This window comes from Artibeus jamaicensis, unplaced genomic scaffold, assembly GCF_021234435.1.
Source record: "Artibeus jamaicensis isolate MK-2021 breed Jamaican fruit bat unplaced genomic scaffold, CSHL_Jam_final contig_685, whole genome shotgun sequence".
NCBI lineage: Eukaryota > Metazoa > Chordata > Mammalia > Chiroptera > Phyllostomidae > Artibeus > Artibeus jamaicensis.
This window is the reverse complement of record NW_026521924.1, coordinates 27,979,727-28,006,984: the sequence shown is the minus strand read 5'-3', so window position 1 is coordinate 28,006,984 and position 27,258 is coordinate 27,979,727. Positions and strand designations below refer to the sequence as shown.

The following is a 27,258-nucleotide window of genomic DNA, read 5'->3' as shown; positions in this document are numbered from 1 at the left end:
TTAAACCCCCCTAACTGAGCTGGGAAGAATGTTAGCTCAGTCCCTCTTGGGGCTGGAGGTCCTGGCTCCCACCTGGCACCAAGGCATGGAGGGTGGAGGGAGACATGGCCTTCTAGTTGTCAGTTATCTAACCACCTTAGTGACTTTGGGGATGCCTCTTGTCCCAGACATGTAGAACCCTGGAAGCCAAGGGGAGGAGCTGGGACTCGAACCCAGGTCTGGAGGCCAATCTCTGAAGCATTTTATTACTCTGCCAAGTGTAGGGGGTGAGTCTTGGAAGCATTAGGGAAAACATCAAAATTGCAAGCATGCAATTGCCCAGCAGTGATGAATAGCACTGCCTCTCGTTGGAATAATATGCATGACTTAAAATTTTAACTATGGATAATGTAAAGATATTAAACATTCTTAAGCTATAATGTGAAGTTAAAAGCAAATAATTCTAGACACAGCTAAGGCACTGCCCAGGTTCTGCGGATCCCCTCCCTCATCAAAGGTGAGATCGCGTGTTTCTTCTGGGCTCTCATCACTCTGCCACAGCCCTTCGGGCACCAGGCTCTTCTGGCACCTGTGACTCAGGTGATCTGGTTAATCCAGCAGATCTGGAAACCAGGCAGCCTGGATTCAGACCCTGGCTTCTCTACGTTCAACCTGTGTGACCTTGGGCAAGTCATTTCGCTTTTCCGCGCTCTGTGAACTGGCCCTAGTAACAAGAGCTCCAAAGACTACAGTGAGGATTGAATGTGTCATCTCTTGCAAAGTCCTAGTCACGGTCACTAAATGTTAGTTACTGTGGCTTGTCCCCTCTGTACCAGACTGTGAGCTCCATGCAGGCAGCAACCTTGTCTTATCTGTGCGCTAAGCACCCAGCACGGAGCCTGGCGTTCATTCCACAGGTACCTGTTGAACACCTTCTCTGTACCAGGTCCTAGGGAGATAAAGGTAAATGAGACCTGGTCTGCGCTCTCGTGGAGTTAATATTCTGGTAGGGGCACAGCAAATAAATAAATAGGCAACTAAGTGAACAAGAAGACATAGGCTAGTGCTCAGCACTGGGTGGTGATAGAAAGGGAATGGAGAGTGTTGCTCTGGATGGGCAGTCAGGGAGGGCCTCCCAGAGGTGGTGATTGTGAGACAAGGTCTGATTGACCAGAAGAAGCTAACCACAGGAAGATCTGGGAGAACAGACATTCAAGCAGAAGGCACAGCCAGTGCAAAGGCCCTGAAGCAGAAAACTCTCAGGCCGGCTTAGTGAGAGAGGAGGAGTGAGGAGGAGAGGAGGAGTGGGAGGTGGGGGAGATCAGCAGGAGCCCAATCACACAGCATCTTGTCAAGCTGAGTAAACAACATGGAGTTTTCTCTCCAGTGGTGGGTTTAAGCTAGGAAGCAACATTGTCCTTGCATCCCGGAGCATCTCACATAATGAGAATGGTCCCAGCCTAAATCCAGAGGCCCCTGCTCATTTAAGCAGGGTCCAAACTCAGCCTGGAGCAGCTCAGCCTGCAGTCATTACCATCCATCCTTGTCTCGGCCTCCTTGCAAGCCAGACTCAAGCCCCCATTAATATAAATGAGGCCCTTTGCTGACTCGATTTCCAAATGAGTCCAGCCACTCAAGATCTCTATTCTGGGAAATGTGAAATTTATGTAATGAAAATTAAAAGAGAAACTGGGGAAGCAGCTCCTTAAGTGCCTTCTTCCTCAATAAGTGAGCCAGGTCTGCGCAACTGGCAGGAGATGGATGAAGGCGCCACTCAAGGCTGCTGGAGCCTGTGACCGGCGCAGGGAGGCACACTGGCTGCAGGCTGGGTGTAAAGCCTGTGATAATAACAGCTCGTGCTCACCGCTCCTGCCCAGCCCTGTTCGAAGCACTTTACTTACATGGGTTATCTCATTTAACCCACACAACTACCTGAGGGGGTAGGCGCTACTCTTTTCCCCATTTTACAGATGGGAAAACTGAGGCTTATATTGGAAGAATTACTTGATCAAGGGCACACAGCAAAATAGTGGTCAAAATGGGACTGAGGTCTGAAACCCTCACAGACCCTCCTATCCAGAGCTCAGGCCACGTGGAATGGAAGAAGGGCTCTGGAGCCAAAGAAACCTGGGTTCAAATCCAAGCACCAACTACTGACCTGCTGTGTGACCTTGGATAAGCCATTTGCCTCCCCAAGGTTCGATTCCTCTATAATCACAGCCTTTTCTCCATAGTGTTTATCTCTGAATTACAGGAGATAATGTATAAAGATCTCAAGCACAGGATTTCAGATACCCTCTCAAACTGGCTTATAAAAAAGGGGGAAAAATGTAAACTCTTAGAACTTAATAGTCTTGAAAGAACCCAAGATGGTGGAGGAGTAAGTGGAAGCAACACTGTCCTTCCAGAACAAAACTGGAATCACAACTAAATTATAGAAAAATCATTCTGAATAACCAAAAGAACACTAGCTGGAGAGAACCCTTATAACCAGGGAGAGACGGAAGGAGCCACATCACCACAACAAGACTAGTAGAAAGTGCAGAGAACTTAATAGCGTTAGGGTGATGGCTTCAGGTATGGCTGAATCCAGGAACTCCAAAGATGTCAGTAGGACTCAATTTTTTTTTTCTCTCTCTCCATGTGGTAGACCCTCACCAGGAGTTTTCAGGGTTCTATCATTATTACAGCTAGAAATCTTGGTTCAAAGAGAGCTTATTTTTTCCAGCAGAGTAGCAAAATTCCCAGGATTCACTCTGACTGGATCATCTTAGATCATATGCTCATCCCATAACCAATCTCTGCAGCCCCAGGGATGGACTATGCTGATTGGGCCACTTGGGTCACACGCCCACTGCTGGAGCTATGAATAGGCTGCAGAAAGCCCAGGTTGAACCACTTATGAACTCTAGCACTGCAGGTGGAGAGAGTGAACATCAACAAGAGATGTAGCTTAAGATGGCAGGAGGAAGTGACCTCATAGGCACCTGCTGCAGGTCCAGCTTCCCACTCCTGGAGAGGCAGCTCTTAGACTTAGGGTCTGAACCTATGTACCAGGTAAGACTAAAAAACTAACAATAATATGTCCTAGACGCTTCACATATATTAACCTAATCTTCACATGCATAAGAGAGGTTACTATTATCATCACCAATTCCATTTCACAGGTGGAAAACTAAGGCAAAGAGCTACTTGCCCAAGGTCAAATGGCTGTTGAGTGGCAAAGCTGAAAACATACTTGGCAAAGCCATGACCCCAACTGCCATGCCTGACACTCATAAATGAGCAAAGGGACTCAGTCCAGAGCCTCTCGGAGTGCTGGACGGAAGCTCGCGCCTTATGCGGAGAGCACCCAACACAGCTCTGGCCCATCCTTGGTGGCACCCGGGAATGTAAACTCACCATGGCAAGATCGTCTAACTTTCCAACACCAGAGTTTTATGCGAACTCTCCTGATTTTCAAATGTGAACTCGCTGTTTAATTTAAACGTCAGGTGACCCAGTAAATCATAGCCTCATTCTAGGTGTCTAGGCAGGATCAGTGCAAGATAAAAGCTCAGGGCCCCTTGTTCAAAAATTATTAAGAATTGCAAGACAGTGGATGCAGAGCATTAAACCAAGCAGTTGCCCAGGGTGTGCATCCATGAAGCCAGCCCTTCCTCTAAGGATTCCTAAATACTTGTTGAATCAAATGAAAGGGAAGGAAAAAGGAAGGAAAACAGACATTAGCTGGCACTGTATATACTAATACATTTAAATCTCGTGGTGGCACTATACTCATATTCCCATTTTCCAGATAAGGGGCTTAAGGGAAGCGAAGTCATCTGGTTATTGCCAATACTGGACAGAATTTTCTTTTTTTTTTTATATTAAATTTTATTTAGTTACTTTTCAAGTACATTTTTTTTTTAATCTATTTCTCCCATCCCACCCCACCCCCCCACCCAGTCTCCCCCCTCCCCCCCATTCCCCACCCCCCCCCCAGTCCTCATCTCTGTCTTTCATACTTGTTCCTCAAAATCCCTCCCCCTTTTTCCCCTTAAGTTCCCTTCCCTCTCCCCTCTGGTCGCTGCCCACTTGTTCTCTATTTCAGTGTCTTTGTTTTTATTCTGTTTGCTTGTTTGTTTCATTCTTTAGCTTCCTGTCAAAGGTGAGATCATATGGTATTTGTCCTTCAATGCCTGGCCTATTTCACTCAGCATAATGCTTTCCAGTTCCATCCATGTTGTTGCAAAAGGTAGTAGCTCCTTCTTTCTCTCTGCTGCATAGAATTCCATTGTGTATATATACCACAATTTTTTGATCCATTCGTTTACTGATGGGCACCTAGGTTGCTTCCAACTCTTGGCTATTGTAAATTGTGCTGCTATGAACATTGTGGTGCATAGGTTCTTTGAAATTGATGTTTTAGGATTCTTGGGGTATAATCCTAGCAGTGGAATTGCTGGGTCAAAAGGCAGGTCAATTTTTATTTTTCTGAGAAAATTCCATACTGTTTTCCATAATGGTTGTACCAGTCTGCAATCCCACCAACAGTGAACTAAGGTCCCCTTTTCCCCACACCCTCTCCAACATTTGTTGTTTGTTGCTTTGGACAGAATTTTCTGAGGTAGCAGGGTGAGGCACCGTATACGGGAAGGGGTGAAGTAACAGAGGGAGAGAAAAGCAAGAGGAAAAGAAGCTGCCCAGGGCCTGGGTCCCAAGCTGGGCTGCTCTCCGGTCTCTGCCACGACCGTGTGGAATTTGGGGAGGCCACCGCACCCCCGAGAAGGGCCTGTGGCATTTCTGAATCATGGTGCCATCCGCCCCGGTTTGGCTCCTCTCCGGCGATCCAATTACTAAATGCAGCCGCATTCTTTAAAAATGTCTCTCCTCTTATGTAATGCAATAGTGACAAACGCCAAACAGATGGTGCTGTGACAAGCTTTTTAAAAGTTGATTAGGAGCTCATCTTTCAAAATTAAGGTATGGGCATCGAAACGAGCTTCAGCCGGCCACAAAACTCCATCGAGATAAGTCACTTGATGAATTAATTGGCAGTGCCAGGGTTTGACATGGGGGGGGTGGTCAAGTTGACTTGTGAGCAGCAGCCAGAAGATGCCTGGTTTGGATGGAGTGGAGAAATGTCTTGAGCCTCTCAAAAGCCCAAAATGCTGGAGCCTCTTCTATCCATCACCGAGACTTTTTTTCAAACTTTTACATAGTCTTCAAGAGAACCGACCATCTCTCTCTCCTGCAGAAAAATGGGTTAGTCACATATTGTCAGATGTTGCCAGGGAGCTCTGCCCCCCTCTCCCGCTTTCTCAGCATTCGAGGATGAGATCATTCCATTTGGAGCCAATTATAGATGGAGAGCACTGGGGATGTGCAAAGAAACCTCCTCAGAGGCCCCTCTTCCCATCATAACGGGCTGTACCGTGGATAGGCAGGAACAGGAGGCTGAATGTCCGGTCCCAAGTTCAAGCTCGGGGTTTGTGAAGGCCATGCATTCCTCAGCCATAGCTCGGATCTGTTCACAGCTAGAATGCTGGGCCATCAGCTAAATGAAGGTGGCTGGCCTCAGAAGTTCAGAGCTAGACGAGTTCATAGAGATTATCGCCGTACAGATGGGGTAACTGGGGCACAGAGAGGGCAAGTTGGTGGCAAAGCCAGATCGCTTGGAGGTAGCTCTTCCACCTGCCGTGAGGATATCTGCTGTCCGGGACCTTCCCAGCCCCCTTTCCTGCTGTTTCTGATACCAACACCCTGAGTTTTCCTTGGGGAACTATCTTTTCCCCACTCTTGGTTCATGTAGTTCAAGTAGAACTGACCCCTCCCCTGCCTCCAGGGATAAGCACCTAGCCCCTCCCCAGACAATCCGAACAGTCCATTGCCCAGTGCCTGATTGATTCAGGGATGAGCGTGTGAGATGCACCACGTCAATTAGCAGTAACCCCAGGGCTTTAGTGGAGGCTAAGTTCCTCCACTAAATAAGAAACTCTCTTTCTCTTGGCAATGCTGAACTGACAGGAAGAAAGCCTAGTGCTCCTGGTGGCCATCTATGCTACCACAAGACGGAGGAGATGCAGGGCCCATGCAGAGGAGAGCAGGGCCCAAAGAAAGTGACCCGGCAGCTTCGACCTTTAAACCCCTGGGTCCAGCTATGCCTGAAGGTAGCACTATCCTGGGTATTCTACCTACATGAGTCAAATTTTTCCATTTTTGCTAAAGTTGTTTAGGTTTCTGTCCCTCATCCCCTAAATTAGAGTCCTGGCTTGAGGTCCTTAGATGTGGGGTCAGGTTCAAGGAGCACCCCACTGCATGCTTCCCACCTCCATCCTCACAACGTTGCTGATCTTTTTCTTAAAGTATTTGCTGGATGGAGGTAGCTCCCCCTGCACCACAGATTCACTGACTCTGCACAAGCTCCAGCAACACACTCCAGTGGGAGCACCCCAGGTGGATGTCACTTTCCACTGTCCCAAGAGATGGCTGTGCCTTCTGGACACCCGTAACTGTTCCCATCACAGGCCCTGTCTTGCTGTTCAGTCGAGAGCACAATCTTTGGAATCCAGTTTGAATCCCAGCTCCATCATCTCCTAATCATGACAGCTTATGCAAGCCCCTGGACTTTCCTGAGCCTCAGTTTCCTTACCTGTTAATGGGGGGAAGATCACCTACCTTACAGAATCATTGAGGGTATTAAACCAGGCATTGCTACTTAAGGGTGAAAAATGGGAGCTATGAGGGACTCCAAAAACTATATAGTACAGAGCCTGGGCAATTCAAACACTTACAGTCTGCTTGGGGAGACCTCACATACACACATGAAATGATCTCCACATCAAATGGCCTTCTATGGCCAAAACAAGTGTCAGTGCAGATGCAGGGGGAGCTGGCTTCCTGGGAACCTGCCCTGGATGTGAGTGCGGCAGCCCCTCACTGGCCTCCTGCCCATCCGCACCCCTCTCCCCTTCATACCCAGCACCTCGCCCCAGACAGCACACACAGGTGCTGCTGAAAAGCTTGCGCAGTGACTCATTCATTCTCTGAGAGGGGGAGAGACAGTGATTCCCAGCAGCACCCCCAGTCCTGATTTACGAAGGAGGACTGAGTAGCAGCAACATTTGGGGAGGTTCCTCCTCAGCCCCAAGGACAGGGGGAAAATACACCCTTTTCCCCAACTCCATTCTCTGAGCTCCTGGGTCCAAAGGCAGGAAAAACTGAGCCGGCACATGCCTAGCAAGGCGCGGGAGTGAGTCACAGCTCCCCCAAAGCTCTGTTTCCATCACAGTGGTGCTTCCCCAAGTGGGGGACTCGATCTGAGGCGGCTTCACACCAACCCAGATGGGACATTAAATAACCGACGACCAGATGGATCGACCCTGGGCACATTATGCTCAGTGAGAGAAGCCAGACATAGAAGAAGACCATTTGTAGGGTTCCATTTATGTGAAATGTCCAGAATAGACAAATCCATAGTAACAGAAAGTAGATTAGTGGTTGCCTAGGGCTGGAGAGGTGTGACCCGTGGGGAGTAACTGTTAATGGGTGTGAGATTTATTTTAGTGGGGGGACAAAAATTGTTCTAAAACTTGACCTTCATGATGTGTACACAGTCTTATGAATATACTCAAAAGGCCTGAATGGTATCCTTTACATGAGTGATTGGTATGGTATGTAAATGGTATCTCAGTAAAACTATTTAAAATACATTAATAAGCCCTGGCTGGTGTAGCTCAGTGGATTGAGCACAGGCCTGCGAACCAGAGGATTGCGATTCAATTCCAAGTCAGGGCACATGCCTGGGTTGCAGGCCAGTTCCCAGCAGGGGATGCACAAGAGGCAACCATACATTGATGTTTCTCTCCCTCTTTCCTTCCCCTCTAAAGATAAATAAATAAAATCTAAAAAAAATTTTTTTAATACATTAATAACGGTCAACTCCCAAGGGGAGAAAATTAGTCACCTTTCAAATCTTGCAACTCTTCTGATTTGTCAGGGATCCAAGCCTCCATTAGCTATCAGTGTGTCCTTCCTGTTTCTCACACACATGCACATTTCTTGTTTGAATACGAAGAGAGTAGTTTTCACACTCAGCTTCTGGGACAGGCAACCACACCTGCACACACTTGTTTGGTTTCCATTGTATTCACTTTTCTGATTGTCTTCTAATTATGGCAACTGAGCATTCATTCATTAGACAAATATCTACTAAGCATTATTGCGTGCCAGGCACTATTCTAGACACAGGGGACAGAGCAGGGAATAAGACCGACCAAAACCCTGCCCTCACGGTGCTGATGTGCTGCTAGTATAGGAAATCTTAACAGATGTAGCTCATGGGTTTCGAATCCCTGCTGTACCATTTACTAGCTGTGTGGTCTTAGGCAAGTGGCTTAACCTCTCTGTGCCTCAATTGCCTCACATGTAAAATGGGGATATAATTGCACATAACTCAGGATCCAATGAGTCAATATGTGTGAAGAGCTGAAGCAGCGCTTGGCACACTGTAGGCACATAATAAATGTTGGCTACTATTATTTATTTTCATTTCTAATTTGATAAAACATTTTAAATGCATGTATTTAAGTCTAAGCTGTCTTTTGGAATAAGTTTATTGAAGTACAAAAGGTGGGGGAGGCGGGGAGAGTCCATAATAAGGAAGTGTTCAGGTAAGGAGGATGGGGCGAAGTCACGCGAGTTTGCGTAGGAGAGGACGTTTAGGAAGCTCTGAACCACAGGGACACGTTAGTAAGGCTATGGTGCAGCTGGCACCACGTGGACACACAAAGCTATTTTCAGTGCCAACTTAAGGACAAGGCTTGTTCCCTCAGTATCAGGAATGCAGACTTCTGCTCACTCCTTGGTCCTACAGGATCCCAAGTCCTGGTCAGGTGGGGGTTTTCCTGCCAGCTAGGGAGGCTCTGGAAAGAAGGGGTCTAAGGGTGGGCGAGGAGGTGCCTGGCAGACCAGGTGATCCCACACTCGCAAGTGGATAAACTAGAAGGAACAACTGGGGAGCGAGACAGACCATGCAGCCCAGGGTTCCAGTGGCATGAAATAAAGCCTCAAAACCCTTGACTAAAAAAACTTGTGGGGGTTGTGGTGGCAGGAGAAACTCCCAGCCTCAGGAGGGTTCATTGGAGAGACCCACAGGGTCCTAGAATATATACAAGCATACCCACCCAAGCATCAGAACTAGAAGGGCCCAGTTTGCTTGTGGGAAGCAGGTAAGTGACTAAAAGCCAGTCAAGAGCCAAGCAAGTGGCATTGTTCTTTCTCAAACCCCTCCCCCACAGACAGTGCCACAACACAGTGACATGGGTTGCCCTGTCCTGGGGAACGCCTAAGGCTCCGCCCCTTATAATGTAGCAGGTACACCAAGACAAAAAATATATGGCCCAAATAAAAGAACAAATCAAAGCTCCAGAAAAAAAATATAACTTAGCAATGAAGAGATAGCCAACCTGTCAGATGCAGAGTTCAAAACACTAGAAATAAGGATGCTCACAGAATTGGTTGAGTACGGTCACGAAATAGAGGAAGAAATGAAGTCTATGCAAAGTGAAATAAAGGAAAATATTCAGGGAACCAATAGTGACAGGAAGGAAACTGGGATTCAAATCAATGGTTTGGAGCAGAAGGAAGAAATAAACATTCAACTAGAACAGAATGAAAAAACAAGAATTCAAAAAATAAGGAGAGGCTTAGGAACCTCCAGGACAAATTTAAATGTTCTAACATCTGAATCATAGGGATGCCAGAAGGAGAAGAGGAAGAGCAAGAAATTGAAAACATAATGAAGGAGAACTTCCCCAATTTGGCAAAGGAAATAGACTTCTGGGAAGTCCAGGAATCCCAGAGTCCCAAAGAAGTTGGACCCAAGGAGGAACACACCAAGGCACATCATAATTATATTACCCAAGATTAAAGATGAGGAAAGAATCAAAAGCAGCAAGAGGAAAGGGGACAGTTACCTACAAAGGAGTTCCCATGAGACTATCAGCTTATTTCTCCAAAGAAACCTTGCAGGCAAGAAGGGGCTGGAAAGAAGTATTCCAAGTCATGAAAGGCAAGGACCTAGATCCAAGATTCCCCTATCCAGCAAAGCTATCATTTAGAATGGAAGGGCAGATAAAGTGCTTCCCAGATAAGGTCAAGTTAAAGGAGTTCATCATCATCAAGCTCTTATTATATGAAATGTTAAAGGGATTTATCTAAGAAAAAAAAGATAAAAAAATATGAACAGTAAAATGACAACAAACTCACAACTGGAACAAAAACAAAAACAAACTAAGCAAACAACTAGAACAGGAACAGAATCACAGAAATGGAGATCACATGGAGGGTTATAGCAGGGAGAGGGAGGTGAGAGGATGGGGGAAAAGTACAGGGAATAAGCAGCATAAATGGTAGGCACAAAATAGACAGGGAGAGGTTAAGAATAGTATGGGAAATGGAGAAGTCAAAGAACTTACATGTACAACCCATGGACATGAACTAAGGTGAGGGAATGCTAGTGGGAGGGGTCGTGCAGGGCAGAGGGGAATAAAGGAGAGAAAAAAAATGGGACAACTATAATGGTATAATCAATAAAAATATACTTAAAAAAAAGAAGAAGGGTCTGACAGTTAGGGGCTGCAGCACTAGATGAACACGAGGCTGTGGACCTCCGGGCAGGAGCAGTGCGGGAACTGCCTGAGCCTCTCCCAGGTCCCTCGGCACCGGGGGTGGCCGGCCGCTCGCCACAGCAACAGCTGGTTCCTGCAAGAGATGGGGTTGGCTCAGTGGCATTAGGAATCTCCAGAATCCGGGGACATGTGCCTGTGTGGTTTCCTTCATGCAAAAAATATTTAAGTCATAGTTTATGACAGCATTGTATAAAGATGAATCTAACCCAAGCTGGATTCATTATTATTGTGACTACTGCAGCTTGTTTCTTCTGATTTTAAAATTTTAACGTTTTAAAAGTTCATGGTCTCTGAGAGTGGGTGGGCACCGGGCACCTGGTGGAGCACCGCCCTGAGTCAGTGGCAACGCCAACCCCAGAGGCCCTGCAGGCTGATCCAGGCTCAGCTCTTAGGGTCTGGTGAGGTGGCCAGCGGACAAGGTTGCTTAACCCCCCTGCACCCCTTTCCTCCTGTTGGGAGGCAATGCAGGGGCATCTCTGAGAACGCAGGCTCTGGAATCAAGGCAGGTCAGGACCTAGCTCCTAGGAGCCTCTGCGGTCCCTTCAGTAACAGAGGTGTCGTCGCCTCTCTGGAGCGCTGGGAGGTTCTGTGTGAGGCTGTGTGCAGAGGAAATAAAAACCATCACGACATAACCACTAGTCACATCAGCTGCAAAAGCGAAAGATCTACCAAAGGCAGCAGGGCTGGGGCATGGGGGGCGGACCTCGCCAACCTCAGAGCGAACGAAAGCCGCCAATCCCAAAAGGCGCATGCCCTGCGTCATTCTGTGTATGTAAAGTTGTGGGGGGGGGAGAGCAAAATTAAACTGTCATGTTTAGGGATCTTTACCAAGTGAAGCTATTAAGAGAACTGTTCGATGGATCGGTATGAAAGGCCGTGCCATGGTCTGCTTTTTGGGGAGAGGAGGGGCTGGGGGTCTGGGCAGTCACCACCCACCTGTGCCTCCTTTCCAAACGTGTGTTAACCTGTTCATATATGTTTTAGCCAGTTCTCTGTAGGTATAATCTAAACCTTTGAAAAGGGCAACATCGTGACAATAGTAACAAATACTAATGAGCACTCATTCAGTGCTGGGCACGATTCTGAGCTTCTAAGCTTGTAGGGCCTGGCTCACAACAGGGGCTTCACAAATGACAGAATTTAAAGTCACAGTTACTATTGCCATCTTCATTATGTAGAATGGAGCTATGGTCCCTTGTCTCAAAAAGGGCTTGGGAAACCTGAAGGATGTAAAGCCCCTGCCCGGTGCCCAGCACACCATAGGTGCGTGACTATGGCAGGTGTTCCTTCTGCTTATCCCAGACTCGGAGACCCTTCTAAGGCTAAATAAACCCTCTTAAAGTCCCCAAATGACAAGCTAATCCCTCCTGGGCCTGTGCCCTTTGCACACCCGCCCTCAGCTGCCCTCGGAAAGAATCCGGCTGACAGCTCGTCTCCGTCCTCACTCTGATCCTCCGCCCCTGCCAGTCCTGCCTGGTGAGCTCATGCCCCAGTCAGACCACCCACCACCTGTTGTGAGCCTGGCATGGTGGGAGCAGGGAGGGATGGCTCTCCCTGGCACAGCCCTGACTTTGCTTCCCGTTCTTGCCCTTCCCTGGTGGAGTCAGGGGTTCGTGCCGCCCTCATCTTGGCCTCACCACGGTGCCATGTCCCTTATCCTGAAATATTTGCATCTGAAAGGAAAAATTGGGGATTCATCAGAGTGTTAGGGCTAGAGAGTCTTATGCAAAGATAGGTGGATAAACCAAGGCTCTAAAAGAGCATCTAGCCCTAAGAATGAATCTCTAATGGTAGAATCTCGGGTCTGAGTGGGAGAGAGATTGAACCGGGGCAGGCAGAGAGAGCCTCTTTAGAGTGTGATAATATTGTTTGCCATTTATTTATTGGGCACCTATTACATTCCAAATTCTTCATATCCATTGTGTCTCATTTTCACAAAGTGCATATTATTACATACATTTTCTGTTAGACACAACAACAGCAGCTTCCGTTACTAAGCATCTGTGAGGGGCCAGGAGCTGTGCAAAGGGCATGAGATCCTTCCCACAACTGAAGTGGTGGGGATGGTCAAGGTCAGGTGGAGGGCAGGCCCAGAGTCACATAGCTAGTGAGGGTCAGAGGTGGGGTTTGAACCTGGCTCTGTGCAGTCCCAATGCCCCCTGTCTGTGACAGCCTTCCGTCACTGGCACTCCCAGTGCCACTCGAGGATGGCAGTGAGCAGGGCGCTCAAAATTAAAAGGGAAGCAATGAACCTTCTTTAAACTGGGAGGAGAACTGCCCGACAGAGGGACCCCGGAGAGTGCTCTCACTCCTACAGAGCAACAATCTCTGCACTGGGGAAGCACCATCTTAGAAACAGTCTAGACTAGTGTTTAGAGATTAGCTCAGCTCAGGGACCTGAAGAGTACAGGTTCAAATCCCACCTCTGCCACTTGCCATGTGTGTGATGTTGGGCACTTCTTTGTCTCTTACGTCTCCTCATCTCAAAGGGAGGAACCTAAAAGTATCCATATCGGGTTCTTGGAATGTTTCAATGGCACACTGTGTGTTCATGTGTCCTTACTTCCTTCCGTGTCCCCGCCGTTCATGCCACTCTGGGCACCATGGCGTCACGCTCTCACCCCAGGACCTTTGCACTTGCTGTTTGCTCTGCCTGGAACACCTTTTCCCGGATTTCTACACGTGGCTCCTCCCTCTTTGCCTTCAGATCTCTTCAAATATGACCTCCTCCGAGTGACCTGCCTTAAAAAACGGCAGCCGCTGGAACTTCCCCGCATCCTGCTTTCTTTCTCCAACATTTGTGTGTCATCTGACAAATTACAGATTTACTTGCCTCATGTCTGTCTCCTGACAGCAGAATGTTATGTCCATCAGAGAAGGGGCCACATCTGCTTTGTTCGCTGCATCTCCTGGTACCCAAAACACTGCCTGGCACACGTTCCACAGTATGTTCAACAAATATTTACTGACTGAATGAGTGGATGGATGGATGCATATAAAGAGCTTAGAATAATGCTCAGCACTTAGTGAGCACTCAATACACGTTAGCTGCTACGTGCTAAGTGCTTTAATTACATGCTAAGTGCTTTCTGACACACCTGCCCTTGGGAGAGGCAGTCTAGGGCCCTGTTATAAGCCATGTCTAGATCAAATCCTGCTGTGTGACCTTGACTGAAGCACCCTGCCCCTCTGAGCCTTGCCTTCCCCATCTCTAAGATATGATAACCAAATGTGGCTGTTCGGGGAATTTGGAGGATTTGACAAGAAGGCCAGCTCCCTTCTCTTGAGCTATGCTAAGTGCTGGGCTTGCACAGTCTGGCTTGCCCTTCACCGTTGCCCCATGGGAGTTCCTCTTCTTATCTGCGTTTTCAGATAAGGAAATTGGGGTAATGAGATTGACCCTGGGTCACTTGGCTGGAAGTGGCAAGGGCCACTTGTCCTTGGACACCGAGACCAGGACCTTCCAGGGCCCCCCTGACCAGGGAGCAGCATCTCCCTCCTGTGGCACCGTCATCTCTCAAACAGCAGACACGACCCCATCTCGGCAAGTCACACTCCCCATGCCCTGGTCCCACGGCTCACCCTCCGGCCCCGCCGCCATCGCCGTGGCAACGTTGGCTCCTGGCATCCTGGGCAGGCCACTCACACCTCACACACACGGTGTGGCCCTGGGTCAGATACTTCATCCACTGGGCATGGGGTGCCCTCACCTGCCGGCAGCTCCCCGGAATGGGCCCCAGCCGGAACTGGACGCAGTACCTGCAGCCACACAGGGAGACACCCCCCGCCCCAAGCACCTGTGAGCATGTATGGCACACCTACAGTGCACCTAGCCCTATAGAGGCCCAGGCTGATGCAACTTCTGCCTGATACAGGAAACTCTGGGGCAACCCAATCATTGGGTCCAATGGGATAAGGAAATCCTGCGAGGTAGGTGTTGGCCCAGTTTACAGATTAGGAAACTGAGCATCAGAGAGTTCATTTGCCTGTGGTCACATAGCTAATAAGTGCAATAGACCCTAAAAGCCTAAATTGACATTCCTATGCCCTCCACTGCATTTTACAAAAGATATTATTTTTATAGAAGAGATTCTCCATGAGAATTACTTAAATGGGAAAGTTCCCATTACAGGGTACTTGAAGTAACAGCCAAAATTTGCCAAAATGTTACCGCTACCCAACTTTCTACAAATGGCAGTAAATGGCTCCACCTGCTGGAAGAGACACAGCTTAACAAGGACTCTGGGTGACTGCATGGGGCGTGTGCCGCCTGGTGGCTGCAGCCTCTAGGAGACCTAAGGACTAGTCAGTTTTCTCCTAGGACAGCCCCAAACCTGTTCCCAGCCCCTTTATCTGAGCTGCCCCCAGAACTCCTCAGGAATCTGTCCCTTGCCAGAAACCTGTGGTAAATGGAACTTTCATCTTCCCAACATACTTTCTGTTCCCTTTTTGTAGTTTATTTATAGGGAACTCTTGCCCTCACCCTATTTGGTCTTGGAGGGGCAATAAATCCGGGTGGCTGGTCCTGGCTGCCCACACCTACCACTATCCTGACACATGATTAAAGAAGACCAATCAGAGTTCCCATCCTCTTGGCCACAGTGATTGGTTCAAGAACCAGCCTGGGATCCAAGCAGGACCAATCAAATTCTCCAGAAATAACACGCTGAGACTGGGAGGAAGGGCTCCTCCCCCAGGCCTTGCCAAGCTGGGAGGATGTGAGGCTGCTGGTTCCCATGTTGGCTGCGGCAGGGAGAATGGCTGCTTGAGAATGAAGCCAATATTGGGGGGGGGGGGGTAGAGAGAGAAAGAAGGAATATAAATATGAGTGAATCCTGACGTTATCTTACTTGACTCCAACCATCCTTGAAGTGACACTATTTCAAAACTTTCTTTCGAGTTATACTCATATAAACCAATAATATTCCATTTCACTTGAGCCACTTGGAGCTAAGGTTCTGTCACCTGCAATGAAAGGAACCCTAACATAGCTCCATCTCCATCCCCATTGCCACTGCTTTTGTTCAGACCTTATTCTTTCCACTGGCATTTATTGAACACCTGCCAGGTACCATGCAGTGTCCTGGGAGACTGACCTCATCACCACCTTCCCACACACACCGGTCTGCCTCCAGTCCTCGACATTCACCTGCACCAGGTGCAGGGCGACCACCCTGGTCCAAACTGCTCTCATCTCTCGCCTGGACCATTGCAGTATCCTCCCCTTCAGTCTCCTGATTCCCCCCTTGTCTGTCTTCGAATGTCACTCACAGGGATACTGTGAAAACTCCGCTGAGATCACGTTACTCCCCTGCTCAAAACCTTCCCATGACTCCCACCTCTCGTGAGAAAACATCCAGCTCCTCCCCACAGCCTACAGGCCCTGTGAGATCTGACCACCCAGTTCCCACATGTTTGTGACTTTATTTCCTACACTCTCACTCTCCCTGCACTTCAGCCACACTGGTCTTCCAGATCCTTGAACACACCAGGCATGCCCTGCCCCAGGGCCTTTGCACTTCCTGGTCCCTTTCTCAGATATGCTCTTACCCCAGAAGGCCTCCTCCAGATCTTAGTTCAAATATCACTGCAGTAAGGTCGTCACTGGCACCCCTCCCACTCCCCTGCTTTATTCCCCCCATAGCACTGAGCACCGTTGCATGCTGTTTACTGACTGTCTGTCTCACCCCACTAGACTCTCCACTCCATGAGGATCAGTGTTTCGATCCTTTTTTGCTCCTTGCTGCCTCCCCAAGGCCTATCACAGTGTCTTTCACACCATGGGCACTCATTGAACATTGTGTGAGTGAATGGATGAATGAGTTTGAATGGAGACCATTAAGGACTTCAGAATTATGCTAATGAGCTTACAAATGCATCAGGACAAAAAAACGGGGAGATATTGAAGCTGTCCAAGTAAGAGAAAGACATGATGAAAGTTTAATTCAAGGAAAATATTCACCAATTTTAGTTTCACCTTGGGTTCATTTGCTTCAACTTACCCCCCTGTCTCCTGCTCCTTGGGGACACCTCGCTTTCTCCGCTCTTTCCCATAGCTGCCTGTGGTTATCAGAGCAGGGACTGTGGGCCAAGGACAAAAGAAGAGTTAGGTAGCTCAGCACCCCCCGGGACTATGACACCACAGGAAGCTGGGTGAGGTCCTCCTGGCCTCCGAGTATGGGATCCTAGCCCAGGTCAGTGGTCCTCACTGGCACCCTTTATGTGATGCTGGAGACAGGATCGTATTGATCTCCGAGACTCAGGGCCTAGCCCAGTGGGTCTCAAAAGTTTTTTAAATGAATGACTTTTATAAATACATGAGCAAGTAAAACAGTAGATAACAGTTCATAACTAGATGGGTGGATGAGTGGCTGGCTAAAATAATGGAAGAAAGGAAGAATGGATGGATGGTGGGTAAATAAATGGGAAGATGGGAGAACAGGAAAAAGAAGAGATGGAGGTAACAAATGAGAAGGATAGATGGAGAGGTAACAGGTGGATGGGTAGGCAAATTAATCAAAGACATAGATGGACAAATGAATGGGTGGGAAGATGTAAGGATGGAAGAAAGGAGGTACAGAAGGATGGGTAGATAAATGAATTAATCAACTCACTGTGTTGGGCCAACTTCCAAGCCCCTTCCTAGAGCAGATTAAAAAAAAAAATACACAGAGAAAGAGAGGGTGGCGATTCTTTAGAGAAGAAAGGTCTGAAACTCGGCAATGGAGCCAAGTCAAAGATTCACTGTTGGACTGAAGCTAGTGGCCTAGAATAGGGCCACACGGGGGCATCCAGGACCCCGCCCCTGCTGCGGCCCCAGCAACTGGGCTCAGTCTCTGGAATTTCCCTCTGCTCCTCTCCTTTAACATCCATGGTGCTTCTTTGGGTGCAGCCTAAAGCACTGAGGAGAGCCTCAGAGAAGCCTCTTACAGCTGAGTTACCTCGGTCAAGTTACTGCATGTCTCTGGGCCCTAAGTCTCCTCATAAGCAAAATGGGGATGATACTAGTACCCATCTCATAGAGTTATTGTCAGAATTAAAGGAGATGATTTACAGTGAGCCTTGGGCAGGCTTTGTGTCTCCCTGAGCATTGGTTTCCCCTCCTAAAAAATGAGAGTGGTATCACTGGCCTCAGAGAGTCAAGGAATGTGGCCAAGTGCTTAGCACACAGTAGGGGCAGTCGGGAGAGTCTTCCTGGGAAACTGGCATCGGGGCTGGAAATGATGGGCCAGGCCAGGTTTGATGCTGGTGGCAGGGGAAAGGGGGAGGGATTTCAGGCCAAAAGAATGACACTGCCACTCTCGGTACCCCATTGCCACCTCCCTGGTCCGGCCACCAGCCTCTCTCACTACCACAGTCACCTCTTCCCCGATCTCCCTGCTACCTTCTGGCCCACTGTGCCCATGAAGCTCAGAATGGTCCTTTAAAACATGGGCAGGCCTGGCTGGTGTGGCTCAGTGGACTGAGTGCCAGCCCTGAGAACCAAAAGGTTGCCAGTTTGATTCCCCATCAGGGCACATGCCCGGGTTGTGAGCCAGGTCCTCAACTGGGGGCGTGTGAGAGGCAACCGATCAATGTATCTCTCACATATCGACATTCCTCTTCGTTTCTTTCTCCCTCCCTTCCCTTCTCCCTAGAAATAAATAAATAAAATCTTCTTTTTTAAATAAATGAAACATGGGCAGGGGGAGATGCGGTCACAGGAGGCAAAAGCCAGAACACACGGAGCTTGTAGACCATGAAGAGGCAGTTGGGTTCCACCCTGAAGGCACTGGGTAGCTACTGCAGAATTGAAAGTAGGAGGGAGACACCCTGGGAAGGTGTATGGGGAAGCTGTAGAATGCCCTCCTCTCCCCACCTGCCTGCAGTCCGGGGAGGGGCTGGAAGGAGACCACTGAGCCCTACTGCCTGCTCTTGTGCCCCTCAGGGAAACCCCCGCGCTCTCTCTCGGGCAATCTCTTCAGCTGCAAAACTGGCACCACCTATTTTTCTGTACAGGCCTAGAAACCCTTTATCCAGGTGTGCAAGGTAGTCAACACCTGTTGTTTTGCCTGCCTTGCCCCAGTTTTCCTTTGGAGAACACCCCTCTCCTACTCTCACTCAGATGGGACTGACCTCCCTCCCAGCTTCAAAGGGAGCACATGACCAGGCTTGGCCAATCAGCATGTTCCATCTGGATATACTGATGGGTTCAACAGTGGATACATGACCCAGGTCGAGCTAATAAAATATCATCCCAGGACATTTGCTGAAATTATGAGAGACTTTTTCTTCTAGTAGCTAGGCTGGTTGGAGGGAACCCTGGAGCTATCAAAAACCATTCCCTGTTGGCCTAAGAGTGAGGTCAGCTCAGAGAAAAACAGAGCTGAGAGACGAAGAGAGAGTCCTGGCCACATGACTTGAGTCCCTGGATCCAGCCATGCCTGAATGCAAACACTGGAATTTTAGTTACATGAAACACATGTTTTTGCTCAGGTCAGTTTGAACTGGGTTTCCATCATGCACATGCAAAGTCCTGATTGAGCCACACTGGGAGATGGAGTAGAAGGAAGACAAGATGCCCAGAGGAAGCCAGAGATTCTTACCTCATTCACAACGTGAAGACAGGGAATCAGGGCTAAAGGGAGGCAAAGTCTCACCCCAAACTTGGAACCCCCGCAGGACCTGACGGTCACTCCTGGTGGCCGTCCCAACTCACACAAGGACTGCTGGCAGTCCACTCCCTGGTGGCTCCGGTACTCCACGCAGCCAGCCCGCTCCTCCAGATGGGGGCAGGGAGCACCCCCATTCCCTGGCTCCTGCAGGACGTGCCTCCTGCGGATGCGGTAGGAGATCTGACAGGGTTTGGCACAGCGACTCCAGCCACTCCACTCCGCCACAACGCAGGAGACCGCTGGAAGAGAAGGCAGTGTCTCCGGGGCAACTTGTATTGTCAGTGGGCAGATCTTCTCCACCTGCCTCCCAAGCCAGACCCTCGAAAACACCACGCAGAGCACCAGGACCCCCGCAACCCGGAGTCCATGTCCTCCCCGAAAGTTTCTCTATGACCACCATTTATACATCTACCCAACTTTGCAGTCCACGTTTCATTCCTGTGACCTTCTGGTGATCATGTAGGCCGTTCCTGTCACTCATGCCTTCAATAAACATTTCCTAAGCACTGAGGACAACTGATTTCACCGCTCTGTGCCTCGGTTTCTTCCTTTGTCAAATAGGAATAAGGACAGGATTCACCTAGTAGGGTGGCCTTGAGGTTGCGCTCAGATTCAGCCTACAAAGACTATGCTTGTGCCACATGGCAAGAGCTCAGTAAATGCAGCTCCCTCTGCGGCAGCAACGTGAACCACAGCCGCACCGCCAGCCGCACAGAGTGGAGAGAAACCTCCTGCAGAAGCTACTTCCTGTGTGACGTGTGCCTATACAGTTTGAAAACCTGCAAAGCAGTGCTTCGTAGCATTTAAAAATCACCACGGGTATTATACACAGCATACATAGCTGATCCTCGTTACATACAGATCCCGTATTTATGAATTCGCCTATTTGCTAACATGCATTTGTCACCCCCAGATCGAAACTTGAGACACTTTGCTGTCATTCCCACCCAGCAAACATTTCCAATCGGCCAAAGTATATGCTCATGGCTGCCGTCAAACAAGACTGTTTGGAGGTGGCGGACGGGTAGTGCCATGCAGAGCAAGAAGCTGCATTTTGAGGCCAGTTGGATGGGGTTTGTATCCCAGCTCACACACACACACATATGTACACACATGTACACACAGTCACATGCACACCCAAGGTGGCTCCTACTGTCAAAATTAATTCACTCATTCCACAAATATTTACCGAGCAACCGCTGTGAGCCAGGAGACACAGTGAATGAGAAAGATAGGTTGGTCCTCATGAAAAGCCCTCTCCAGCTCTGAGACGCATGTTAGCTCTGGGCAACATGAAAATGAGAGAAAAAATACATCCTCCAACTGAGGCAGTGAGGTCATTGTGTTGCAAACACCGTGTTGCTTCCAGGACCTCAGGAAGTCCCGGCCCCTTGCACAGACCTCCACCCTTAGCAGAGTTGAAATGCTCAGAGGAAGGAAGGAAGGACAGGAAGAAGTCAACATGAGAACCTATCAATCATGCTGGCTTTCATCATTCATCTAATCATGACATCGATGATGTCCCTGGTGCTGAGCCAGGCGGATCACATACCAGGCTCCATGTAATTGTCATGATGAGCTTAGCAGACTGTGCTCCCAGATCCTCTTTGCCCTGTGCTCTCTGGGAGGTCTGTGATTCACAGGGGCTCCCGGACCAGGACCCCGGAGCCCAGTTGACTTTAGCACCTGGGGGACACCGGCAGGGAGGAGAGTGAGACCCAGGTATTTGTTGCCCCCACTCCTTGACTTGGCCTCGCTCCTGGTAAGGGACGACCCTCAGCCATGCATCCTGCTCTCACCAAGCTCCAGTAACGCCCTTTCGTCCTCTACCCCCTTGTGAATAGAGCCCTCATCAAACTCTTGCATTTACCTCTTCTGTGTGCACCGTCTCTCACTTGCCTGGACCCCGACTCCCATATTATGTGTACTATCGTCAGATCATCTCCCAGCGGAGGCAAGTGGAGCATAAGGGGACAGACTATCTGAGTCATCAAGGTGGTGCAGACAGACGAACCTGGATGCAAACTGCAGGCTCCCAGGAGTGGTGCCATGACAAACACACAGCATTGAGAAGACTGTGAAAGCTCAGTACAACAGCAGCCTTTCTGCATTTATTTAACAACTACTTAGGCCTACTGTGTGCCAAGCAGTGGACTGAGTGCCGGGAACAGAGAGGAGCAAAGAAAAAAACCTCCCTGCCCTGGAGGAACCGACATTCTGCAGGAGAAACAGACAATAGACCACACAACCTATGATGTCATTTCAACCAGCCATCCGTGCTCTGAGAACAGACAAGGCAGGATAAGAACGGCAGGGGTGGGGCGATGGGACCCTGTTTCAGACGAAAGGGTCAGGGGAGGCCTCCAAGACAAAGAAGAACATCTGAGGAGGGGAGGGAGGGAGCTGTGCCGGTGCCTGCGGTGGGGGGAGGGGGTCCCAGGCAGAGGAAAGGGGCAGTGTAAAGGCCCTGCAGCAGGGGCAAGGCTGGATGCTGGAGGGACAGTGAGGAAGCCAGCGTGACAGCAGTAGGACAAGCAGGAGAGAAAGTGGCAGGAGGTGATGTCAGAGAAGGCAGTGACAGCGTACAGGGCTTCGATGATTATTAGGTGGGCCAAAGGGCAGCACCGAAGTCCAACACCGATTCCCTGCCCTACCCAGCCTGTCATGCGGGTGAGAGCTTTTGCAGAAAATTAGGCAGATGCCACCCTGCAGGTATTCTTTCCATGGTGCTGGCACCTGTGAGGTCACCAAGCAGCATGCGTATGTGACATCCCCAGGGAACTGTCTGGGGTTGTGACTTCAGTACATCCGTGTGATTATTCCTATCTTGTTGACCTCCTCCACTCGTGTCAGCACCACGGAGGCAGGTCCTTGTCCCCTGCTGGATCCCAGCACCAAGCACAGTACCTGGTACATGAGTAAGAGAATACTGAACAAATTTTGCCTTATTGACAACAAAGAAAATATGGCAAGGTGACATTGCTAAAAGATACCACCAGATGGCGGTGTTTCTCAAAACAAAGGCCATCCCACCTTTTTTCAGAGTAAAGGAGAAATTCTAGCTTATCAGTGCAGTAAAAAAAGAGGGGGCAGAGGAGGTGGGAGGTTTAAATGTTGTTCCTTCAACCCTAGAGACCCAGATAACATCGTGCCAGCTGAGCTTGCTGGAGCCAGACTGAATTTCCCACAGCCCCCTTGGATCCCTCCGCTGCACTCCGACAGGCCCATGCACATCAGAAAACGCCTTTCTGGACCATCCAAACCCCACCTTCTTCTCTGAACCTCATTGCCCAGCCCCCGACCCTCCATCCTCCTCACTGCCTACCAAAAGGATGCTTCCAGAGTGCAGTTTTAACCAGTCACCTGAAATCCTAGAGTGCTTCTCATATCCTGTTGAAGTGGTTCACAAAAGATCTTTTTTTGATAGTGGGTTATAAAGACCCCCAAGCCTAGTGGCTAAAAATCTAAGCTGTTGCTGAAACACACCCTCAGTCCCTAACAATCTCCTCCTCCTATTTCATGTTTCTTTTACTTCAGCACCCTCTTACTTCGAGTTCCCCGAAAGGCACAGTCTCCCACAGCTCAGTGGTGGGCCGCTGTCATTTCTACCAGCCCAGCCTCCTTACCCCCATCTCCTGGTAACACTGCCTCAGTCTTCTTTTGAGGAACCAATCCTCCCCACTGTCACACGCCCACCTGGTTTGAAGAGAGTAAACCCCCCCCCCCCTCATTCCTGGGATGGTGCTTGTGACCCAAACATGATCAATTGACATATTCCTTCTCCTGGGCTAAGCGATTGATTGGATCATAAATGAGCATGTGACCCACACTGGGCCTATAAGAACCATCCCAGGATGTTGGCTGGAACAAGTGGGGAAAGGATGTTCTCTTTCCACTCAGGACACCAGTTCAGAGCTACTGGGTACTCCCTTTCCTACCATTTGGTGACAGCATGCCTAAGAATGAAGCTAACACAAGCAGAGCTGAGAGGTGGAAAGAGATAGAGCCCTGATGAGATCCTTAGAGCCCCTGGATCCAGCCATGCCTGAAGCCTATTCATGGATTGATTTTTAGTTTCCCAAGCCAATCGATTTCCCATGTTTAGGTAAATATGAGTTGTGTCACAACCCTCAGAGTACTGACTAGTGCAATGAATACGTTAAGTGAGTAAGTGTGGAGATTGATCCTTACAGGGCTGACATGAGAATTAAAGAACATAAAATACATGAAAACAGTGAATCATTTGAAAAATATGGAGCAATGATGTCCATCCTCTAAGCCTTCCTAGTCACTCCAGCTCCACCCTCTCCTGGCCTCCACCCCTTCCTCACTGATCATGTCCAAGCCTCATCTTGCTATCTTGCTCTGACTAAAATTCTTTCACAGACACCCTGTCTCCCCCAAATAAACTATAAGCTTGAGGGGGATCAGAGAGCCCCATCTTTCCAGTCCCCATGGCTCCTGGCTGAGCTTGGTAGACAGCAGACGACCAGCAGTGTGATAGAACTGAATGTGGGCAGTGCCAAGCAGTCCTCTTCCACCAGCAGGTGCAAGTGTTCCTTTCCCAAATGCTTACGTCCCTCCCCCTCATGAGCAACCATATACTACTGTGGTCTGGCGCTAGACTGCTTGGGTTCAAATCCCAGACCTTCTGCATAACAGCCGTGCAACCCTGAGCAGGTCCCTACCTCTCTGTGCCTCAGTTCCTCATCTGGAAAATGGACATGAAAACATTACTCCATGGAACTGTTATGAGGCTTAAAGTTTTATTTAAAGCACTTAAAACAGTACCTCCCTGGCTCTTGGTAAGTACTCAGTAAATGTTAGGGTTTTGGTTTTTTTTGTTTTGAAGTCATCCTCAGTATCTCTTTCTACCACAATTACTGAAGTCAGTCACCGTTTTCCCCTAAATCACTCATGAAAAAACATACTTCTCTCCATCCCTCATGTCCTAACTGGTCACCATGTCCCCTCCTGCCCTGCTCCTCCGAGGGGTAGAAAAGTGAACTTGTCTCTGGTCTATTTGCAAGACCTTGGCTCCGCCCAGCCCAGTCAAGGGGGCAGATCCTAGGTCTGCTGCCTTTTTGACACCTTCCCAAAGGAGCAGAACAAAAAGGGACCAAGGTCTTTGTACAACAGACAACGCCGGGGAGCTGATAACATCGTGTGATTCTGTAGATGAGGGTCAGACCGTGGGAAAGTATCACTGATCCCTCTACCTGGTCCCCCTTCCTGAGCCCTGCTCCCTGCCCCACACCCCTGGGCTAAGGCAGGGGAGCCCCTGTGGGTGCAGCCCCACACTGTGAAGGACACCACGGCTGCATGAACCCTCTGTACAGAAAGCAGAGGAGTACAGAAGTGTTCCCAAGACCGTCCTTCTGCAAGTGTATTCTGGGGGAGTCTCATTTGCTGTGATTGGGGAGATACCACACGCCGAATTACTTTTTCCTCTCACTGCTGCCTGAATTGCCACCATTAGCCACTCACATGTGGGAAGCAGCAAGGCACTAGAAGACACAGGATCCAGTGAAGTTCAAAGTCTGCTGGATCGCCTGGGCTGGCCAAAGCCCCCTCCTCTCCAAGCCCCACTTTTCTCACGGGTGAATGGGGACCTTATTATATGCAGGGTCCCCAGAGTGCTGTGAGAAAGTCATCAGGTTTGATGGGACACCCAGCCCAGCCCTTGGGCCCTCAGTTGGTAAATGATGGATAAATGTTGGGTCCCTTCGATTCTGAGTTTTTTAAAATTGCCCCCTTCTTTTAAGTGCAAATTTCTGAAGGACCACTGATGTCTCAGGATATAAGGGCCCAACTGCTGCCCCCACACACACACACACACAAAGAAAAGTTGGGTCTTAATCCATTTTACAGTGGGACAGAATGTAGATTTTTGTCGCACTGGGTGTGCAAAACTTACTACTGGGATCTAAAGAAGGCCATCCTCGCCACTACCGATGAAACGAATCAGCCCCTGATTTCAGAGTCCGGTGGGTACCACTCTGGCGGGGTCTTCAGAGGAAATGCTTAGACCCTGGTCCCGCGGCGACCGCCAGCACCGGGACGCAGGGAGGCGTTAGATCCGGCCCCTCCGCCCCCACAGGCCTGCCCAAGTTTTACTGGCTCCTCGCCCCACCCCACCCTCTGTTTCTCGGCCGCTGGTATCACCCGGTCCGGGTTTTTCGGCCCCTCTCCAGGCTTCAGCGGTTCCCTCGGCCTTCTCAGCGCCTTCTCTCTTTGCCTGTGAACTCCCTGCCCTCAGTGCAGCCCGTGCGCCCAGTCCTCCGTAGCACTCCTCCGTGTCTCACGCCCTTTCTCCAGCTGGGGTTGCCAGATAAAACACAGGACGCCCAGTCGGATTTGAATTTCAGAAAAATAATAAGTAACTTTTAATAGAAGTATGGCTCACGTAATATATAGGACAAACTTGTTCTAAAAAAGTGTTGGTTGTTTATCTGAAATGCAGGTTTAACTGGGAATCCTGTATTTTTACTTGCTAACTGTGGCACCCTTCCCTAACCCAAGCGCCCTCTCCTCCCTCGCAACCCTCCATGCCTCCCACGCCCCCCAGGCGCCCGGTGTCCGTCCGTCTCCCCCTCCCCCGAGTGCCTGGCTGGCGCGCCTGTCCCATGAGGGCCAGCCAGGCGCTCCACCCTCCAAGCCCCGCGCGCAGTCCTTACGCCTTCTCCCCAACACCCTTCAGCTCCCCAGGCATCCCTCTCCATTTCGCACCAGGAGGCTCCCGCGCCCAGATCCAGGCCCCACGCATCTTTCTTGACGCGCACCTCCAGGCCTAGAACCCCCTCCGCAAACCGCATCCTTCGGTCCTCCGCGGCGTTCCCAAACCCCCGCCCCCAAAGCTCGGAGCGCTCCACCCGCACGTCGTACTCCCCGGAGCGCACCTGGGCAAGCCCGCGCGTAGTCGGCGCAGCAGTCCCGCACCGAGCTGCACGCCTGGTCGCAGAAGCAGCGTGGAGGCCCCGGGGCAGCGCAGGTCGGGTCACGGCCGGGACAGCAGCGGCCAAGCGCGGAGCAGCCCTGCCCGGACCAGAGCGTGCCCGGCGGCCGCTGCGCCCAGGATACCGCGGCCACTGCGGCCAGGAAGAGCGCCAGCGGCAGGGCCCACGGCGCTCCGTGCGGGGCCATCCCGGGCTCAGGCTGGGAACCCGAGGCCCACAGGGAACCGGTCCTGGCGGCCCTCCCCGAATCGGGGCGGAGGCTCTCGCCCGACCCCTCCCCTACCTGTCACGGAGTTGGTATCCACTTCCATGCCTCCCATCCAAACTTTGCACAGCTAGTGGAGGTGAACTATCAAGATAATGGTGGTAATAATCGCAGCAACTTTGCAGGGTTTCCCTAGATTCCAGGGAAATCGAGGCGACACAGAAGTTCATCAAAGCAATATAGAAGAACACAAAAACAATAGCGTATTGTTATAACAATAATAGCAATAGTCACCATAAATACATATTTTTGAAAACCCTCACCGGAAGATACGTTTTTTATTAATTTCAGAGAGAGAGGAAGTGGGAGGGAGAGAGAAACACTGATGGAAGAGAGATCAGCTGCCTCCCGTCGGCGCCTCAACCGAGGATGAAACCCACAATCTGGAACCGACCAGAACCGAACAGGCGACCCGCTGGTGCAGCAACCATGCTCCAACCGACCGAGCCGCTCGGCCGGGTCGCTATACCCGTCATTATAATAGCAGTGATGCCACCCATAGGTGCCAATGTCACTAAAATCGTGATGATAGTCCCAATAACTGCCAGACAAGGAGCCTGGAAGCCGAACTGCGGACCAGGCTCAAGTGTGAGCCAAACCTGAGGCCCTGGTTCCTTCTTTGCCTTCTCTCTGTGTTCCTACCACCTCGGCAGTCATTGCCTAAGTATTTCTCTTCGAATTGACTCGTTTCCACAATTTGCAATGATTTCTTTCTTTTTCTTTAATATTTT

At 49.8% G+C, this 27,258-nt stretch overlaps 1 protein-coding gene across 1 annotated transcript; it reads right to left on the bottom strand.

Moving 5' to 3' along the window:
• Window positions 1-10,607: 10,607 nt before the first annotated feature.
• Window positions 10,608-26,460, bottom strand: LOC119063225 (somatomedin-B and thrombospondin type-1 domain-containing protein-like). Its single transcript, XM_037164447.2, has 5 exons — window positions 26,206-26,460; window positions 19,351-19,545; window positions 16,655-16,733; window positions 14,235-14,411; window positions 10,608-10,725 (listed from the first exon to the last, which is right to left on the bottom strand). The coding sequence occupies exons 1-5, from the start codon at window positions 26,447-26,449 to the stop codon at window positions 10,608-10,610; spliced, it is 813 nt and encodes a 270-aa protein (XP_037020342.2). The 5' UTR covers window positions 26,450-26,460.
• Between the last annotated feature and the right edge of the window lie 798 nt (window positions 26,461-27,258).

What these genes read in the sequence shown, in the direction of transcription:
- LOC119063225 (XM_037164447.2), bottom strand. Translation starts at nt 26,449, where the DNA reads ATGGCCCCGCACGGAGCGCCGTGGGCCCTGCCGCTGGCGCTCTTCCTG. An exon ending in CTACGCGCGGGCTTGCCCAG is followed by an intron (nt 19,546 to 26,205) that starts GTGCGCTCCGGG and finishes CTTCTCTTCCAG; the next exon opens with CGGTCTCCTGCGTTGTGGCG. An exon ending in GGACTGCCAGCAGTCCTTGT is followed by an intron (nt 16,734 to 19,350) that starts GTGAGTTGGGAC and finishes CTTGGCCCACAG; the next exon opens with TCCCTGCTCTGATAACCACA.